The sequence below is a fragment of the Seriola dumerili genome, unplaced genomic scaffold, assembly GCF_002260705.1.
Source record: "Seriola dumerili isolate Sdu_G_001 unplaced genomic scaffold, Sdu_1.0 BDQW01000002.1, whole genome shotgun sequence".
Taxonomy (NCBI): Eukaryota; Metazoa; Chordata; class Actinopteri; order Carangiformes; family Carangidae; genus Seriola; species Seriola dumerili.
Window position 1 is genome coordinate 3,118,845 of NW_019174257.1, and position 21,310 is coordinate 3,140,154.

At 40.3% G+C, this 21,310-nt stretch overlaps 1 protein-coding gene across 3 annotated transcripts in view; it reads left to right on the forward strand.

Annotated features, from left to right (window-relative positions):
* Positions 1-17,601, forward strand: part of negr1 (neuronal growth regulator 1) — a 131,969-nt gene extending 114,368 nt beyond the window's left edge. The window contains exon 9 of one of the 3 annotated variants that reach the window (XM_022739306.1): positions 17,270-17,312. Coding sequence is in view for 2 of the 3 variants with exons in the window: in XM_022739288.1 (XP_022595009.1) it covers positions 17,270-17,370 (101 nt within the window). In the remaining variant the exon portion in view is untranslated. Of the gene's footprint in view, positions 1-17,269 lie in introns of all 3 variants that reach the window. The other 2 variants (XM_022739288.1, XM_022739297.1) reach the window with 2 other exon arrangements.
* Positions 17,602-21,310: the final 3,709 nt, after the last annotated feature.

The following is a 21,310-nucleotide window of genomic DNA, read 5'->3' on the forward strand; positions in this document are numbered from 1 at the left end:
CTCTTAAATCGTGTCATATTTAGTAGGTTAATAGATATTAGGAAAGTTGCTTTAGCAGCAGTTCAGTATACCCTTCTAACCTCTGATAGAGCATTCAGAACACACTTTGGACTCCCACAAAGGACCACTCCTCCATCCAAACTTAACTACATCAATAGATTATTGCCCATATTTCATGGGCCTTAGCCGCTGTTCCTCTGTGCTCTCCTTAAAGACTCATTTTCAGGGCCGCTTTCCACCTGTGTCTGATATAAATGTCCTCTTCCCTCCTTCCCTCCCTATCAGCAGATTATTGTACTTACCCCACATCTCTCTCACTGAGTATCTCTGTCTCTGCCTCTCTTGTTCATGTGGGAACATGTACCATTCTCCTCTCTGCCTCTGATGATCTCTCCCACTTCGCATCTCCTCAGGAGTACCGGCCATTAAATGCAAACCTGGCTGCGCTGTCAGTCCCACGCACACACAGAAGAAACACAGCAGTGCGCACCGAAACCGTAATAACTACCTTCAGAAGAACAAGAAAACTATTTCACAGACTTCATTTTTTCTCTGTTCATCTTTCATGGATATTTCTCAGTATTTGGGGGAATATTGGTGGAAGGTATTAAAACTGAGATGTGTCAGAGCCTTTCCAGTTTTTAAATTGTGCCAAAAAAAATCGTCTTTCTTTCATGTGTTTATTCCCACCTCTTATTTGAGCTCTTGTTGCAGGCGGTGCTTTTATCCCTGATGCTGTCACTTAATTTTTTTCCCTCTAGCCTAACTTTTCAGAATTTGCAGATCACCAAATCTCACACATCTACTGCTGTACCCAGAAGATCAAAGCACATTATGCATTGTAGCGCTTTCAGGTCTGTGACATCCTTCCCCATTTTTGATGTTGTATTTACAACTGTTTTTTAGAACCTGCATCCTTCCTCTTGAATTGAAAGTTCTGCAAACAAGAAGAAAAGACCACAAAAGTGAAGTCACTGTAAAAGGCATGAGGAAAATGTTTTTTGTCAATTCAAATCTTTTTCCAACTTTAATTGGCACTCTCGCCACAGCAGTCAGGGTGATTAATAAGACAATTCAGTTGGAAAGATGAGTTTTGCTGGTCCCAAACAGCAGACAGGACTCTGCAGTTGCTGTGTGAGAGCTGAAGCAGAAAATGGATAGTCATTTCCTTTTATGGCCACGAAAGGCTGCTGTAGAGATTCAGTCTTGGTCTATAATTGAGACACCAGGGTATATTCTCTTTCAGGACAGACTCTAATGGTTAGTGCATTAAGGAGGATGATTGAAGTTAGCCACACACTTACAGTAGAGGCCGCGGTAAATCAGAAAAGATGGCTTTTTGGCCAATTTGTAGATTGCAGTGAGTTCACACTGTGCAGTGCTTTAGGCCTTCCCTCTCTCTCATCTCTGGTGAGAGCACTCTTCAGCAGAGTTAAATGGGTATAATTTTGAGGTAAAAGAGAGAACACTTTTACCACTAATGGAGAGAGGGCTTTGGACATGTTGTCATTGCCCTTGGAAATACGGTAAATGCATTCTTCAGGCGTTGCTCAGTTGTTAGGAGGCTCTACTTTGCATCACTCTTCAGTTTTTTCTGTATCCAGCTCATAAGCAATAGGAGCTGAGAAGGTATCTTAAATGAACATGAGTTGGATTCTGCATATCCACTGAGCTGCAGTATCATTGCTGTTGTAGTCAACAGAAACTAAAGGTGTTTTATTCTAGCTGTGTCCACCTGTCATGGCTACACGTGTTGTGGTATTACAAGGTTAGCAGAAAAGTTGCAGATTACTTGCTTGTACCAGACTGTAATGGTTAACATACACAGTGCCTTTGTCACTCTGACAAACCCTGACTGTTTCAACATTGATCTTTTTTCCCTATTGTTGATCCTCTACCGCAAAGGTCAATAATAGGTCACCATGGTCACCCGGACCCAGACGCTCATTTATTGAGAATTATTCAATTTTGACAGCACATTTCTTTTTTACCTGGCACAGCTTTTCTAGCCTTTATGGTACTGGTCACATGATACTACTCACCCAATCAAGTCAGTGATGGAAGCTACACAGAAAGGGGAGAGACAAGACAAGAGATAACGGCAGAGGAATCAGTGGGGAAAGTAGGACATATGAGGGAAAGAAAGAGGTGTTAAAGTTGTTCAGATGTGTTGAGATTGTGTATTGTAAAAAGAGACTAGTTGAGACTGTTAAGATGTGAAATGGAGTTAGCAAAAAAGAAGAAAAAGGGAAACTGAAGCTGCACTTTTTAGGCCTATTTCACATTTTTGAAATGAAGCACTTTATTTTAAGTTGCTCTCTGTTATGTACTTATTACAGCCCTTGTTTTACTTGAAATGTGAAAAGAACATAGAATTATTTGTAGAGAAGTCATTTATATTAGTCTTGTTTTAATCTGGGGAAAAATGTTGTCAATGAATATTTCACATGATAGTTTGGTTGACAAAATTAACACTGCATCAAAATACTGTGTGAACATTTATTTTACCGCTTCTGTCAGGCAACACGCATTTCCTGCGCTCCTCACTTGTGACTTTGAGTGTCAGGCCTGGACAGCTTGTTGTGGGGTTTCATATATATTCATATATTACAGCTGGCTGCCAGAAGATTACTGGTCTTTCATAAGATTGTGCCAGGGTTGAGTCTTTGTTGCCAACTATCCTGATAATACTTAAACCTCAGGAATTCAACCCACCCAAGGCATGTCTTCTCTCCATGTATTTGAATCTTAGAGGGACAGGGTGCCTATATGTCACTCCATGATAAGTGTTGGGAATTACACAGTAATTAGTTTGCCCATTCTAAACAAACCCTGACTGACACTGACAGTGGAAGAAGCCTGAGGAGTAAAGATACTGTTCCCACTGCCTCCAAAAGCAACCTCTTCTAAAAACCCTTGCCTCCCAAATTTGCATAAAAATTCTGGGATCTAGTCTAGGATTTTTTTTCACTTGTATAAATCAAACACACAGACATAATGATATGGAGATGCATTTAAGCTGCTGTTTTATTGTTTAAGTCTGTTGCGGAATCATTTTCTTCCCTTCTTAATTCTGCAACCAGATTAGTGACACTTGAGAGGTTCAATATGTTCGTGCTGTTTGTCAGTTGTACTGTAAGGATTCACAGTATTCACTTACGCAGTAAATCAACCCTATTTTATTAATTTATGTTTATTTTGATACTGGGTAAAATTTAAAAAAGCAACATACCAAATCTTGAATCTATATCATTAACCACTTGCTGTATGGGCTCTTTTAAGGGAGGGTAACATGATGATTAGATGACAGACATTTGTTAATGGTCAGACATTTTGTTAAACTGTTTATACAAAACATTTTCACCTGAGATCAGTAACTTTGTTCTCGGCTCACTCTCTCAATTGAACATAAACTCCTCCTTACAGCACTTCACAACACATTCAAAGACGTGACTGTGTTGGCTACTGATCTGCATTTCATCCAGCTCTGACTGAAACAGAATTCAAGCTCCACTTAATCACAACAGCCTGGAGACAAACAGAACAAGTCTAAACACATTTGGTCTCCACTTTGTATACAAGATCATACTGGAGGAAATGTGATAGGGAGGGCTCACTACTGCTACTCTTAAGTCAGGTTTTCCACACTCTCCTATCTTTGTCCACAGAGGGAGAGCTTTCTAAACGAATCCTGTTGACTTCCTGCACTTGTTTCACCTTCAAAGACATTGTGTTATCGATTATGTGGATCCATGTGTTCTGTCCTTATGGCACAGCAAAGATTTTTGTCCATGGTCTTCTCAAATCACACCCCAGACTCCTACCTCTTGTCTTTTCTTTAATTCCCTCTTTACTTCTTTTGTCAAGTTTGATGTCTTCAGTGTCGCCCCTTCACCCTCTCAGGATGAACTCTGCTTGGTGCGGCAGTGCTGCTGCACAGTGTTGTTTTACTCTGGCAGACAATTATCTCTGAGAAGCCTGGACAGAGAAAGCTGCTCTTCACAACAATTTCCCCCAGCCTTTAAATCAGTCCACACTGCCCATCACACACTAAATGGCACACACTCTTGTCTGTGCACAAACATACACACTAAATCATGTGCACACATACAGGCACCCTTAAAGCATTTTCTCTTTCTTAATTTCTCTTGTAGTTATGCTATTAAAACTGTGTAGACTTGCACTTAAGTTCATCTAGCACACACTCTCTCTCACACACACACAAACACACACTGCCTCCATCACTGTCACAGGCCTCAGGAAAAACCTCTCAATCAACCCAACAACAGATGACAGTATCTACAATAAACCACCCTTTTATAAGATGAGCATATGCATCCCCTTTCTCTCTGTTTACCACTCTTCAGGAGTCTTCAAAATCTTTTTATTGACAAACCACACCTTGAAGACCTTGGAGGTTTTTAAACACGGTTAGAAAAGGTCATGACATTCAGAAATGGCATTCTCTTTGGGGAAATGGCTTGGATGTCTGGCCATTAAATAAGGTTAGTTCTATCAGCTCGATTTCCGAGCTGTTTGGCGTCCTCAGCATCGTTAAAGAGTGCCCGGCCCTCTGCTAATACTGAAGGCTCTCATTGCAAGTTGAAGTGGTGTCGCTGTGTGTGATACACTCCTCTAGAGACTAATAAATAGTGCAGTACACACACATACATGCAAATACACATACTGTATAAGCACTTAGGTGCCGACTATGCTCCCATTTGGTGGCGGTGGGGATGGTGTGTGTGTGTGTGTGTGTGTGTGTGTGGGTGTGTGTGTGTGTGTGTGGGTGTGTGTGTGTGTGTGTGGGTGTGTGTGTGTGTGTGTGGGTGTGTGTGTGTGTGTGTGGGTGTGTGTGTGTGTGTGTGTGTGTGTGTGTGTATGGATGGGTGGATGCATTAGTGGTGGATGGCTAGGGGGTTATTGCTGACAGTTAATGATACACTTCTTCATGTACATATTCATTCACACACACACACACACACAAATACACACCAATAGAAAAACAAACCCACTGCACACACAAAAACACTTGTATGCATCCTGCACAGCTCACTGCTGTCTCTATTTGTCTGCTTCCATCCTCAGTTCTCCTCATACAGCAGAGGAATTGAAATGCAAGTGCTTATGGGTAAAGCCTCGAAGGCCCCGAACAGAAACCATTAACCCTTTACTATTCCCCTGGCCTTGCAGCTGATGAGTTATTCAAGGCTTTTGACAAGGATCCACCCTCTTTACATTCACTAATGATGACGAAAGGTCAATGAACACGCTGAGAGATGCCTTTGGCAAAATAATCTCGGGACTCAATACACCAAGGCTGCATGGGCCTCTGAAGTGATAAACGGCCCTTTTTTTTATCTAAGTCCCCCCTTCCTGCTGAATTACTGTAACGTTTTTGAAACAATCAATGGGCTGAGCTACGCACGAGCCAGAGTCCTGTCACCACTGACATTGTTAATTAGCACAGAAGAATCCCAGGCGCTTTTGTCTGAGCACATTTGAAAAGAGACGATCGGATTAGACCATTTTGCTTTACATTTTTTATTCCTAATGCCATCTAGCATGGGGAGATCTTAGTGATGGTGGGCGGCTCCCGGTGGGCCCCCAGCCACAGATCTGCATCCCAGCATGAGACAGTAGAATATGACTGGAAAGAGGCCCACGTGCCTTTCACCAGAACAGTAAGCAATCCTCGCACAGATCAGAATTAGGGGGGATCTTTCCTTACTTCCATGATTGTTCATTTGCATTTTACTTGTCTGCCACTAGTGTGTCTTTTGCTTTGTTTGTTGACATTTGGCTGATTGATGTAGAATTTGAGATTACTGGAAACCCCCTTCTTTTCTCCAAATCAAACTAAAAATGAATGTAGTCTGAACCAGAGTAGAGAGGATAAACCACCAAAAATATACTGTGTTACTTTATCAACCATCCAAGTATAGTCTTCTGATCAGCTAAAATAAAGCTGATCAAAATCTAATCTTTTCTTTACTGTTTTCTACTGCGTTTTGTCCACCTCAGCCTGCCAGTGGCGCAGGACTGCTCTCTTTGTCACAGCCGGGCTCTACAATGCCTCATTGTGTGTGAATGTGAATGTATCAATGTGCAGCGGTGTGAGTGACTCACTCAGATTTACAGAATACACAGATTTGCTGAACTCCAAGGCAAACTCTCCTCAAAGAACAGTATACAAAACATTCATCTAGCAGCTTCTAATATCATATTTGTTGTTGCTGAATTTTGCGTTCTACCAAATAATGTTTCATTCATATCATATCAACACTTGAAGCTTATCAGCCATATAAATTTCAATCAGGGCCTCCAGTATTTGGATCAAGTAGCTTATGAAAAAAAGAGTATGTGTGTATCAAATGTTGTAGTTGACACCGTTTATTTAAGTGAGTCAGATACTTAGAATATTTAATCTACATATAGGTAATTATAAGTATCATGTCGGACTCTGACTGCAATCAGTGCCAAAAACAACTTTATCTGGACATCTCTGACTTTCTTCATGTTTGCTTAGTGAATTAAACGACAAACATGTCAATTTAAAGTATCACAGCGTGTATTATTTTTGGAAGGAGTATTATTTTGGATTAAAAGCTCTCATTCGAAATGTCGAGTTTGTTCTTAAAGGATAAATCAGATCATAATTATAAGTATTGACTGTGTATCCAAAGCCTGATAAAGCTCATTCTTGTGTGCCATAGAGCTTCAGTGTTGAAGCTAGAGCGTACCACAGAGAGACATGTTCCTTCATTATGATCAATATGCTACTGTAGTTTATTTTTGAGTCAATTCAACATACACTTTCCTGGTGTTGTAAATATCTAACTTTACAAGGCCACTAGATTTCTTGCAAGCGAGAATAAACCTGCTGATAAAACAGTGTTTAGTCATTTTGAGTAACATTCACTGAAAACCCCAGCACCCAGTATGAAAGGATATGATTGTGAAAATGGTCAAATCTTTTCATAGTATTTGACAATAACAATAATATACAATATCACCAGCCTTCTCCTTGATACCTGGATATTTTATTCAGATATATTTTGTCCCTTCAGAGAATTGAGATCCAAATACTTCTGGACTTCCCAGTGCAGTCCTCCACAAGGCTCCAGACTGACTAATTCTGTTTTCCAGGTGAAAAATTATTCAATTACTGTGTACATGTAGCTGAACGCTGTTAGACTGAGGCGAGACAGTTGTCATGAATCATGCAAAGAGGGCGCGTAGGAATTGATAGTTATTTGTTACTTGACACAATTGAAACTCTCACTGTGGGTTTAGCAAGGCTGTAATCAAATCTGGAAAAGTTCCTGAGAGTGAGGATGATTGTATTATCAACATCTTACATTCAGTAGATATATTTTAGCATTGTGTGTGTGTGTGTGTGTGTGTGTGTGTGTGTGTGTGTGTGTGTGTGTGTGTGTGTGTGTGTGTGTGTGTGTGTGTGTGTGTGTGTACGCGTATGTTGCTTGGATAGGTTAATAGGTTACTTGGAAATAGTGTTTTAACAATACAAGTAGTCTAAATGAGAAACTGCAGATTCAATTCATTTTGGTTAATTCTTTTCCTCACACATTATACAGGACAAATTAATATTGATAGAGGAGTTCAGTATTTGGATTCTGGGCCTTATTAACCAATAAAACAGTATTTTTGAAATTTCTTTCTTTGATTATTATTTTCTAGACAGATGGCATTACCCCCTTTTATATGGGTACTCTGTGACCCTTTACATTCTTCCATAATTGCCTTTAATGGTATGAATGCAATATAATTGAAGTGACATTTCCCGTACTGTCACAAGAGTGGTGAGTCAACTCGATGAAATCTGTATGTAAATGTGAAGCCATTTGCTCTGGTTTCAGCTACAAAGGGAGATGTGTGTTTTACCAGATGCATGGATATTTGCCGCTCCCGGTACCCAGCTGAGTTGAACCAGGGGTCAATCCACCAGTCCAATTTGTTGGTAAACGCAGACTCATTCCCCTCAGTGATTCCAGTCAATAATGTTTGACCTCATGTGAAAAACAGGAACACAAAGGCGGAGAGCGTGATACTCACAGACTTGGGAGCTACAGTCACCAAGCACAGCAGCACATCAAAGGGAAAGAGCATGTGTCTCCATCATCTGTCCTGGTATTTATGCAACCACGAGTTGCACATTGATAGTGTCAGTGTCGCAGAAAGGATAAGCCTGCAGAGGAAAGGCTAAAGTGGATTTGGAGAAGGGGGGTGTATGTGGAGGAGCAGATAAGAGTTAAGGGCTTTTTTTGGGAGGGATCTGACACATTTCAGTATGAGGTGATATTGTCTGTCTTTTATTCATACAGCTGTTCCACAGTTATTATCATTGTATAGAGAACACACAACTCAGGACTTCTAAATAGTTGTATAAAGCTTGGAACGATCTCACAGCAAATTGAATGTGCGTCACACTTAACTTTGGAATGCACCCATTGCTTTTATTCGGCAGCTGTTTTTTTTTTTGTTTTTTTGGTGCACCAAACCACCTTGACATTTCTCCTCTTAAACTGTTTTGATTTTCTGAAGCATTTCAAAAGGAGCCAATTCAATGCAGCTAAAATTAGCCACATTTAGAAGAATGTTGTCTAAGAGCAGTGGTGGAGGAAGGATGTTAGTGACTTAAGTACAATTTTGAGGTACTTGTACTTGTAGTTGAGTATTTCCACTTTATGCTATTAAATGCTTCTTCTCCACTACATTTATCTAACAAATATAGTTACTTCCAGATTACATTTTACATAAAATAACATAAGGTGTTATGTGTCTGTGAGTTTTGTCTGAACACTAGAGTCATTAGTTATATCATTGAATAATATTTTACATACAAACCATATGATCATCTTATTAAACATGATACATTGTTATGGATTAAACTACAAAACAGTAAGTTGAATATTTAAAGTCAAATCCACCTAAACATTTACATTAAAACTGTGCATTAGATTTACATTAGATTTCTACTTCTAATAGAGTAATTTTACATTATGTTATTGCTACTTCTACTTAAGTAAAGTAAAATAATAATAGTGATAATAATGATGAAGAAGAAAAGAAGAAGAAGAGGAAATTTTAAGTGCCTTTCATGTAACTAAAGAACTGTTTACATACAGAAAACTGCTTAAGCATATTCATTATATTTTTTTATTGTCTTTGTTTTATGTAGAGCTGTATAATGAAGGCCTACACATTGTAATGTAACTCAGAATTTTAGTAAGCTGGAACCTTTGTTTCATATATCTGCAGCAAGCCCACGGAAATGTCAGACAAAGACCGTCAATGTGACACACGTCAGATTCACTCCTAATTTCTGCCTTAAATACACTCCCCAGATTAACTGCAAATGACATTAGTGATTTCGTTTTTAGCCTTTTCAGTGCGGCCCCTCTCCAGGACAGCAGACGGAGGCTATTAAGAATTAATTAACAGCACCACAATTAGTTTTCTAGTTTCAGTATAAAAGGGATTCATTTTAATTCCACACTGCAATCTCTCAAAGCTACATGTGACAAGAAGGTCATGTAAGTAGCATCAGTGCTCTATTTTGTTGTGTTTGTTTCATTGTCCAGTACCCTGCAGCAGACACATTGTGGCAGCAGGGAGGTTGTGCATGTGTGTATCCAGTTCTGAGACCTTGAACTTAAAACCTTAAAACCATTTAACAAATATCTCACTGTGTGAATTAGAAAGAAAGGTATTCACACACGCACACACACACACAGACCAGACCAGTTTGGTATTGTGCACCTTTACTGTCTCAAGCTGCTGTATAAAATACCTTCTCTGAATCAATGGTGCTCACTTCACGACACTAGCTTTTATCTGAACCTCCTGCAGGCAGTCAGCAAAAAGGGGGGGAGTAGAGACTGGAGAGCCTTCACTGCCTCAGGTTCTGTCTTGGCATAATAAAGGAATATTTCAGGTGTGACATTCACAGTCTACGGGCGTACACTATCTAAAGCAGACTTTGAGCTAGCAATAATTAACGTAAACATATGGCGTGTGCCTCCATTGAATTGTGCCTCTCCTCCATGCAGCCTCAAGTCTTTGCAGCGCCTCAGCTAGAAATAATCCACTGCACATGCTAATCACTTGGCAATTGATTTGGCCCTTTTTGGTCAAACAATTTCTGTAAACCTCCGAATTGATCTGAGAGAAATCAATTAACAGCTCAGGGAAGGTAAATATGAACAAAAAATATGGATTGGTCTGCATACAGTATGACCATCTGAGCAAATTCTGGCTGCAGCCTGTGTATTAGTGCACAGATGCTCAGTGTAAGCAAATTCCAGTCAGGTTCGACTAGCCCCAGGTGAACAGTGATAACCAGGCAGTCTGGAGTGATAAAGTTATCTTATATCCATCAAGGAGAAAATGCACTTAACCCTCTACATTCAGCCCTGCTGTGTTATCGGCACCATAATGGAAATTGATAATAGAGAGCTGTCTTATCATAATCCCACATACATAACAGCGGGGAATTGCTATTTTAGGAGGCTACAGGCGAAGGAGATGGGTGGAACGGAGAGGGCAGGAAGACAGGGTTGCCTCCCAGTTGGAGATCAGATGTTATCGGCTTGTATTGATGGAGCAGCTCAAGGAGACGCAAGTAGCATCGGTTTGTGGTAAGACATTCCTCATAACTGGCCAAATTGTCGCTGTCATCACGGGGGTGCAGAGCTAAGCACTGGCTGACTCAGCGAAATCCCTGGGCCTGCAGCAGGACTCGCACAGAAATAAAACCCTGATAAGCATTAAAAAGTGAGGGAGAGACGAGGGGCGTGGGGAATTATTAGAGAGTGGGAGTGAGAAACCCAAATATGAGAGGGGGATTATTATAGAGACAGTGAGAGGGAGAGAAAGGAAAAGTGGGGCTGCATGAACTTGCTATATGCTGACGCCATTTGTTTGTGTCCCTGTGCATTTTATTAAGCCTCTCACATTAAACAGATTTAGCAGGAGCAGCCAAAGTCATGGAGTAATTATGCTTTTGGAAATGTTGTGATTAAAAACACTTGCTTAAAGTATCAATCCACTCTCCTTTTTTTTTTTTTTTTTTTTTAGTGTTTGTTTGTTTATTCCCAGAACGTGCTGATGTGGATTTACCCTCTAGATTTGGGAAAAAAAACAAATCTACAAGGGAAAATTCATAAAACATTTTAAAAATGGAGATTTATCCATCAGGCTTGCATATAAAGTACATCATTTGCAAGCTCATTGATTTCCTGCATAACGCATGTCCTTGAACTGATAGATGCAATAAACATAGGTGTAGGTCACTCTGAGTTTTGGATTCCCTCGAATACCAGACTCATAACTTGACTATTCAGTTTAAACAGAAGGCATACACATATATTTTCTGTTTAAGGAGGAGAAGGGGGAGACTGTAACAGAGCAGTCGATCAATAATGAAAAGGAACAGAATCTGTGTGGAGAATGCCGGAAATGTCTCCTCTGTCGGGATTCCTCCAGCTCACACTGTGCTGAGGGCTCTCTTATGTGTCCAGATACCCCACAGAGGCGTTGATTAAGTCAAGCTGAAGGCCAAAGCCTGCCTGCAATCGAGAGCCCCCAGCTCACTCAGTGAGCTATCAGGTGACCCGTCTCTCTCGCTCATTCACTCTCCAGTCAGATACTGATGCTGAGAGGAGCTATTAGAGCCCAGGCTCCAGCCCCAAAAAGCATTCTGCTGGGTGTTGATAACCGGCAGGCACCAGGATGTGGAGAGAGGGAGGGAGGGAGTTTATTGGGAAAGGGGTGAGGATACGGCAGTATTGGGAGGCGGAGGAGGGTAAATGATCTCTGAAGGCCATCTTATTAATGGAGGCTTTTCATTACTAGCACTAATGCAAATGATTGGTGGGGCTAATGAGCTTGAAGGTCCGTGTGAATGGGGGCTCTGTGGAGCAGCAGTGTGTGATAATCATAGCGGGAGACGAAGGTGATGAGTTTTGAACATCATATCTGGTCATGATGAACATTTTGCTTGTACAAGAACAGGACGAATAGAGAGAGAAATGGATGAATGAGCTGATGGGTCGGCGAGTCAATTGTGCACCAACTCAATATGGCAGGCTGCTACAGGCAAGAGGGTACAAGATGAATGGTGGAGGGGACGAAAGTATTTCACTGTCAGTGGATTGAAGTGAGGTAAAGCATGGAAAATGTCTTGATCGCCTTCTATAAAGTGCTTGCACACTCCCGGTGTGTAAGCACTTAGAAGACGATGAAGCGCAGCACATTCTTTGAAGGCGCGGCATCCCCTCATCAGATGTCATGAGCATTGCATGATATTCCATTTATACTCCTTACAGAGCACCAGCAAGGGGCTCCAAAAAAAAACTGCTTTTAGTATTTGCTGTGGCGTGTTAAAGACACCCTTGGTGGCTGCTGTGAACCTTGCATGTAGAGGGATTTAGCCCGATTTACAGCATGGTGTGTGCAGGATCAGTTCTGGCTCTGGAGTGTCTCATGTGGACTCTCTCAGGGGAGCTGCAGGGGGAGGACCAGAGGCCACTGATTGATGGTCAAGGACATCGAACCCCTCCCCCTACCCTCTTGCTCAGAGGAGCCCATCTCTGAAGTCGTGTCCTCAGGGGGATTGGGATGCTGCCTGGCTGGCTGCCGTCTGTGCGTTGCTTGTGACAGCCTGCTTGGAGGATACGACCAACTCAAGGGATGAATCATCCACTAAAGGACAAATTAATGAATTGGAGACTTAATCCAATCTAAAAACATGGGAGATTTTTTTTTCTTTTCTTCTTGCCTCTCGCATTTTCACATGTGCATTACGGAACATGTATGAAGCTTAAGACGAGAAAACACAGGATGGAGGATTTCTGAATGGAGCACATGTTTTCACAAACCCAGAGCGCACAATATTGAAATGCTGAAAAGAGGAAAGGAAAAGTGCTCACACTATTACTTGATGAATGATGATGTTCCAGTGAATCACAGAGCAGTGCATAATATCTGAGATGGTACTCAACACAAACCCTGCATCGAGTGTCACTGTTGCATATTTCAGTATGATTCATTATCCGTGTCAACAGTGACTGAGGTTCAGGGCCTTAGCATTTGTTGTGCATATGATATGTGGGTGACAAAACTGCTGTTGATGGAGATTTGGGAGGGATAAGGGGGAGGGAAGAAGGACGAGAGAGAGATTGGCTCGTACTCCCAGCACACTATTTAAAGCTGATGGCTCCAGTCCAGAATCAGAGGAGAGAACCAGGGATTGTTATTTTCATATGACTCCAGCTAGTGCTGGGGAGGCTTCAGTTTTTCATTTCAATTCTGTTGCAAAACAGTAATTGAAGTGTATCGCTTTCATCTCCACTTATCTCCCCTGCTCCTCCCCCTTTGGAGCGCCGCTTGTCTTCCCAGCGTTTGCGCATCTTGACACTGTTGGTTTCTCTATGATATATTGTCTGGGATTCTGTTACTTCATTGTAGCTCGCTGCTGATGTACATGGCAATTAAATTCAAACCCCCCAGCCACCACCCCCCCCTCTCTCTCCTGTCCGCTGCTGCTGCAGCCTCACACTCGCACCTCTTTCAATCACTGTCTTTTATCCCAGCTCTCTCTTCTTTGATTCCCCCTTCTTCTCCCCCGTATGTGTCTTTCTTTTGCGCTCGCTCTCTGTCTTTGTCTCTTTTTCCCTTCTATTCCCTTCATGTTAATAAGCAGAGTAATGGTGTTGCAGGCAGTTCCTGTTTGGGGAGTTAATTAAAATGGCAAGTTACAACCCACACAGTCAAAACAATGGAGGCCCCTGTTTTTCGCAGCGACACAGGGAGATATTAAACAAGCCCAGAATCAAACACTGTTAGGAGGCAGAAACCCAGTAACACTGACTATACCCCAGCTTGAATTAACACTTCCCGTCCTACAGTAGTGAGGGGTTTCTTGTTACGCTCTCCAGCCCAGTCAACATTAGTCATAGCAGAGATCCAGTAATTACTTTGCAAGCTCCTGAACTGAACTGCTGCATGAAAAGCAGTTGTGTACAAGATATTAATGTGATTACTGCAGCATTTACTGAGCCAGAAAGTACATTGACACTGACCAGATGAGAAACTGAAGATGGGAAACAGTGACATCTGCCTATTCCCCATCCATCAGCACCTCTCTCTCACACACACACACACACACGCACACAAACCCCAAATGATTTTGCTAGCGTGGCTAGCACAATGCAGCTCACTCAGGCTTCAGCAACAGTGGGCCGGCTGAGCAGGACAGGAGCTGTTGCCATGGTTACATTTCTCGGCTCGCTCTCACAGCCCAGGAAAACTGTGTCATTATCCTGTACTTTGGATTGGAGAAGAGAGAGAGAGAGAGAGAGAGAGAGAGAAGGAAAGAGAGAGGGAGGAGGGATACAAAGAGATAGCGAGGCAGAAAGGGAAGACAAAGATAGAAAGCCAAGGAGAAAGGGGGGGGGGGCTGCAGTTCACGCAGGCCAACCATGCATCTAACACACACATCATCAAAATTTGCACCCGTTTGTGCTCTTCTAGTCACTACTTTTCCTTTTTTTTTTTACCCTTTTTCATTCTGTCAGTGGAGCTATAGTTTTCACTCTAATAGGTAAACAACTTCAATCCTGACAAATAATGCTTGAAAATATCAGGAAAAAGCAGTGCTGTGGTAGGCGATAATGGGATATGTGGCTTTTTTTTCACTCTCTCACCGGCATCTCCTGTGAAAATTGTCACCAACAAGCTATTATGTTGGTAAAAGAAGATCAGTCTCTGCATCATTGTATTTATTTTAACACACCAACAGCCATGTGCCACTCTAATGACAACCAGCTCGGGTTCTTATTGAATAACTACACTGTCCACAGTGACAACAGCACAGTGGGATCCTCTTCCTCTAAATGTGCACCAACGAGCCGTTTGTAACCCTAAAAATACATAAAGGAAAGCACTTTAATGTTTGTGATTGCGTCTCTGTGAGTGCAGTATGTGTGTGTGGTTATGCTGTTGCTTTACTCAGTGTGTTTGTGCAACGTGAGGTCCACATCAGAGGAGTTACATTGTGAACTAATTACATGGCCGTGTAAATAGAGGCACCCTGCTGATATGGGCTGTGCACCACATGATTTCCCCTGGTAGAGCAGAGCCTGTTTGCGCTGTGCTATGTGTGTGTATGTATGTGTGTGTGTGTATGTGCAGGCATGCATGTGACCTGTACATGCAGCTATGTGTGTGTGTGTGTGTGTGTGTGTGAGTGTGAGTGTGAGTGTGAGTGTGAGTGTGAGTGTGAGTGTGTGTGCTGATGGAGAGCATGTTTTGTAACCTGTGAGGTGTGCTTTATTGAGCTACAAGCTAAAAGAGTGTGTCTGTTTTGAGGAGGCACAGTAGCCCCTCCAAATGAAAGGCTGCCCTCTCCCTCTCTGCCCGCCTGACGCAGCTCTCCAGAGAGCCCTGTTCATATTACTGTGGCTGTCTGCTGCTCAGAGAAACACAAACAGCACAAAACAAAGCTGCCTTCAGTAGGAATGTGAAGAAAAGACCTCGTGTAGCCCTCATCTATTCTCTTCTCTCCACTGATGGCTTTTTTTGTACCACTAATATGGAGGAGAGGAAGGGGGAATAAGTGTTTTGACACCCAACTAGAAAAGAAGGAGAGAGGAGAAAAGTATTTTAGAATATTTCAGAATCAGTGGTAAAAAAAGTTTTAAGTTTAAAAAAAAAAAGAAAAAAAAAAGAAAAGTGCATTCAATTATGTGCAGATTGATGTGCCTTTACTTTAGTTGAGTACTTCTACTCCACTACTGTCTGAGGTCCTTCAGATTAAAGGCACTGCACACTCACACAGGTGTTTTCACTTACTCATGCTGATTAGACCTGGAGTCAGGTATAATAATAGGGTAAATTGTCTCACCCTAACATTAACATGTGCAACAAAACCACCAGGAGAGTGAGAGAGCTGTCCATCCAGCCTAGATTGTACACACCTCCAACCAGTTCAGAGAAGAGGTCTGATGATGGAGCATAATTGACAACACCTGTGTTAGTGGATTTAACATGAAAGAACAGATACATTGTTGAGATTAAGCCAACTTAACTTGTGACCTGTTTCAATAAAGCAGTGTCTGGTTGTGGCCCTTCATCACGCTTCAGATGTCTATGAGTTGTTAGCAGTTCCACCAAACACAATTCCTCTTTCATTTCAGTTACTGTTTGAGGCCCCAGAGGTAATATTTTACCAAAAAAATTTAAGACAATTACAAAAAAATAAAGAGAGGTTTGTGTAGGAGACCATCTTTTCTACCCCATTAAAGGAAAAGTTTATTTTGCAAAATGTGCTTATTCGATTTTGTTGCCAAAATGTTAGATGAGAATGATTGATACCACTCACATGTCTATTTGCTGTATGAAGCTACCACCAGCAGCCTTCTATTTTAAAGACTGGAAACGGGAAAACAGTTAACCTGGCTCTGGCCAGAGGTTAAAGAAAAATCCGCCTATCAGCACCTTTAAAGCTCGCAAATAAACACATTATATCTCCATTGTTTAATCAGTAAATCTTAATCTCTAAGTGTAAAAACAACTATTTTCCGCTTTAGTCTTATGCACTGCCCTGGTATCGGTCTTCTCATCTAACTCTTGGCAAGAAAGCGAATAAGCATATTTTCCAAAATGTTTCCTTTAATCATCTCACAACTCATCAGATTTATCTTGTGACCCACAGGAGGGGGGCTAACCCCAAGGCTGGGAACCACTAAACCAAAGAACCTAACTGTATTTAAAGTAGTTAAAACTAGCTCCACTGGCTACAGCAGAAAATTTATACGCATGTACTGATGCTTCAGTATTAACAAGGGCCACTTTTCTGGAGAATGAGTACATTTACTTTTGATATTTTCAGTACATTTAACTGAAAATATTTCTGTACTTTTACGATATTAAATGCAGAATTTTTATTATTAATGGAGGTATTTTAACATTATGGAGATGGTACTTTAATTTAAGTAAAGGATCTGAGTACTTCTTCCACCACTGTTCACAATATACAGTGGCACCGACCTTGCAAAGTATCGCTTACAAAAGTGTGCAGCCAAGGAACCAGCTCAAATCAGCGACAGTTGTACACTAATTGCAGTTTTTACAGTCTCATTTTGATGCACCATGCCAAGCTGAGTGTGGGTTTGTGCATGGTGGGTGTGGCAGAGTGAAAGTACAATCACAACTAATCAGAGCCTCTCTTGTTTCCTGCCCACAGCACCCAACACTGCACCCTATGGGAGCACAGGAGGCGCACATGTCCCGCTGGCCTGCCGATACCTGGTCCTGGCTCTCTCCTCCTTCATCAGCGTGTACTAGCAGAGGCCAGCCCAGACACAATGACTGTCGAGAGCATTTATGAATCCCTTTTGACATTGCTGATGGCTGGATTCCAATCTGGTACAGTTTGTTGAAAAGCCGAGTGGGGAAAATAATCAGCGTTACTGTGTGGGGAAATTTTTTTCTTTACTTTTTGGTGAAATTTCTGTCATGTAAATACTATGATGTTTTTTTATTATTATTATTTCCTCTCTAGTTTTTTTTTTTTTTTTTTTTGTTTATCTTTTGTTTTCTGATTGATTGACCACCTTGTGAATCAGTGCTCACCCCTACCCCCACTCCACTTCCAATCATATCAAAAGCCCCCCCAAACCTCCTAAATGAGATACTTTCATGCCTCTTTCTCTGGGAGGCGATGGCGCAAAATTGACATTTCCATCCATTTTTGTACATGGCTAAAAAGAAGCAATTGTGCCAAGTCTCTCAGTACGCAGAATTACCATACCAATGTTGTATTGAATGTATTATGGGTTGTTGAACAAAGGAAAGACATTTAGATTCCTAACAATACAAATTTTGATTATGGAGTGTGCTTGAAAAATACAGAAAAAAACAGGAAAAAAAAACAAAATAACAAAAAAGGCAGGGCTTTTTCAGGACCTGTATTGTCATGATTACTCAATAGATGGATGAACAGTGTTGAAGGTGTGCTTTGTGTATTCTGAAATGGGTCCTTCAGTTACTATGCCTGCCTAACAGCTTTGATCAGGCAGCCGTCAAAGTAGCAAAGTATACTGTATTGTATCTTTATATTTTAATATAGTGTAGGCTTTTGTTTTAAAGTGGGACCAGCTTTTCTCATTCGACCAAGAACATTAACACAGTTCACGACTTTGTACAGTATGAAGGGAGGAACATCGCTGCCCTATGTTTACATTTTTCTTGAAAATATAAATATTACAGTATATTCTCCATACTTTTGTTTTGGTGAGTCCACATACGTGAATGTCAGAACAAACTGAGAAGAAAAAGCAGAGCCCAAGTTCAACTGTTTTAAGCTTTTCTCTTAAAGATGCAGCTCTTTGAAACATACCAACTCCAGTAGGCGTTTAAACAGAGCATTTTGTCTCTGAATTTGCTGTGTACCTACTGATCATCTCCTGGCTGAAAACCCACAGCTGCACACTGTAGGTCGCTTGAAGTTTTTGGCTTCAATTGCTGGCACGATACTAAGTTAATGGATTCTGGGAAAGCAGCACTTTGCAGCACTGTATTTTATTCCTCTCTCTTTCTTTACAGATTATTCAACACTTCAATATAACGCAGTCTGTTTTACAGTTAATATATCTACTTCATTGTACCAATTAACTAATAATTGAAATCTAGAGAGCCAGAGCCCACATTACTTAAAATTTGTGGTAAATACACCAATCTATATCATTAAGCACATGATCAACACAAAACAACAGTAATGAAACTTTGAGTCTAATCTTCCCGTGTTAACTATGAGCAACAAAATAAAAACTATGAACATGCTTATCACTACAAACATGGCCTAAGGTGCTAACAGCTCCTCCACGATGAGCGAGTTTAACACAAACAGATGATCAGTGTCCACAGAGCCAGTGAACGTCCACAGGAGCGTAGAATAAATTAAACCATGAGGTCGTTTAATAGGAGAAACTGTGGCTTTTTGTTCACTCAAATTAATCATATCAAGGATTAAAATCAGTGTTATTGTCAGGGTTTACTTTTTGACAAGACTGTCAGCATGGCATATTCATCCTCAAGTATCTTCAATCCATGATGGAAACAGAGACACTGTACTATAATGCCTTAACAGTACCATAGACATTAAATTAACCTCCTTTACAAGGACACTTCCAGATGTTCTCAATAATATACAATTCATTCGTTTGACACATGCAAATTAGGAATTATATTCAGTAAATATTAATGTGTCAACCTATGGCTCTCGCAGGTATTTTCAAATAAGCCAGTTGCATCTGATACAAATGCAGTATTTGTCGTACAGGTTAACATGTTTGCAAGTCTTGTTTGGATTTGGATTATGTTATATTTTGCCCCCCATTCAAGGGACTGACAGTACCCGAGTTCACACAGTATTTTCACATGAACTTGTAACTGCAAACCTATAGAGAAATAGCCATCGCAGTTAAAAGACTTAAAGCACAAACACTGTTATTACTTTTACGTTTTGTGGTGATTTGTTTTAAGGTCTGGTAAACTTTTTTTTTTTTCTTTTATTGTTTGTACTGAAATTGTTATCAGCTTGTTTTACAAATTATGAAAATACTGCACCATATGATCTTGTTTAAATGTTAAAGTATAATGAAAATTGGTCAGAAATATATTTATTCTCTTCCTTTATGAAAACAATGTATAAAAGATACATTTGAAACATGTAAAACTGAATATGTGACATTTATTTGAATGAGGCTCAGTATGGCATAGTTTATAATGTTGTCAGGTTCATTTAGATGCCATGACTGTTGTTGATTTTTTGTCAGACAAGTACATTAAAAAGAACAATGTTTGCAATCAAATTACCTACTTTTTGAAACAGAGAGGGTGTGAACCAATATAACAGTATTATAGAACAGAATCAATGTGTGTATATTTGGAGAAAATAGGATACCTTTTGATCTTTAGAGCCAGTGTGTAGTCATAGTTTTCACACACTTGCGTGTTTGACGATGTGCAGAGAGTATGGTTGTGCTGCATGTCAAAGTTAACCTGTGTTTTTGAGGTGGCCATTTTACAGGTGTTCATACTCTTTATTAATGGAACCAGTTTTCTTCCAAAAAAACCTTTTGGTTCTTAAACCTGGTCTGAAAATACATACCTCCTACAGATCACCAGGCCATGTTTGTTTGTGATTTATTTGAATCAACTTTGCTGATAAACTAAAACTGCTATTCAGAGTCATGATAATTATTGTGGCACATTGGTGACAGTCTGGAGTTATGTTGGTTGCTTATCTAAGCAGTTAAGACCATGCTAGTATTCCATATGAAATGTACTGGATGTTGATTATTTTGAATAATGGTATTAACAAGTCCCTTTTATCCAATCACTATTATTTGCAATAAAAGTCTTCATGTTACAATATAAACCCATATCTGAATTAATGAGCACTCGTAGGGGTTTGTCATTATCACTATTATTATTTGAGCCAGAGTGCGCCATTGCAAGTGTTCTCTTTAAAACATAAAGTTTCCCAAAAACTGTTTACAGGCTTCTTGTTTTTAGACTTCATAATCTTCATAATTTTCATGTACGTTTGGCCAAAAGTGGTTTGTTGGAGAGGAAAAATATCACTCTGCACTATTTGAATTTTGAAAAACTTAACAAGGGTTATCGTCGTTTTACTGTTCAAAACGACCAATTGAGTAGTGAGTCTGTTGGTCAATAAACAATCTTGTTAGCTGACAGCACATTTCAAAATTCAACCCTGTACAGCTAAACCTAGCAGATCCTAAATGATAGTTAGAATCCCTAAGTTACACTTTCATGAACATGACACATTAATATTTAGAAATCAGGATCATTGAAAATTCAGGACTGGACTGCAACTTGGTCTGTCAGTCTGTGCAACCTGTAACATTAGCAAATGTTACAATTAAATCAATTTAGGACCAATTTAGATGTTATCTGGTGTCTTCTATATCTTCTATCCTCTATTCAATATGAACTAAAGCTAGCATATAGTAAACAAAAGTCAGAATTTCTCAGTTATACATCACACATTAATATTTTCATCATCTTAATCAGGATCTTTGGACATTCAGGCCTGAGCAGCAGCTTATCCTGTAAATCTGTGAATTGTTATATCAGTTAATGTTGTGTTAGCTAATGTTAGCCATCATTACAATAGCTAACTCTAATAAGTACTGTTTACTATCAACTAAACCTAGCATATAGTTTTTTAAAAGTTTGAATCCCTCAGTTATAAATC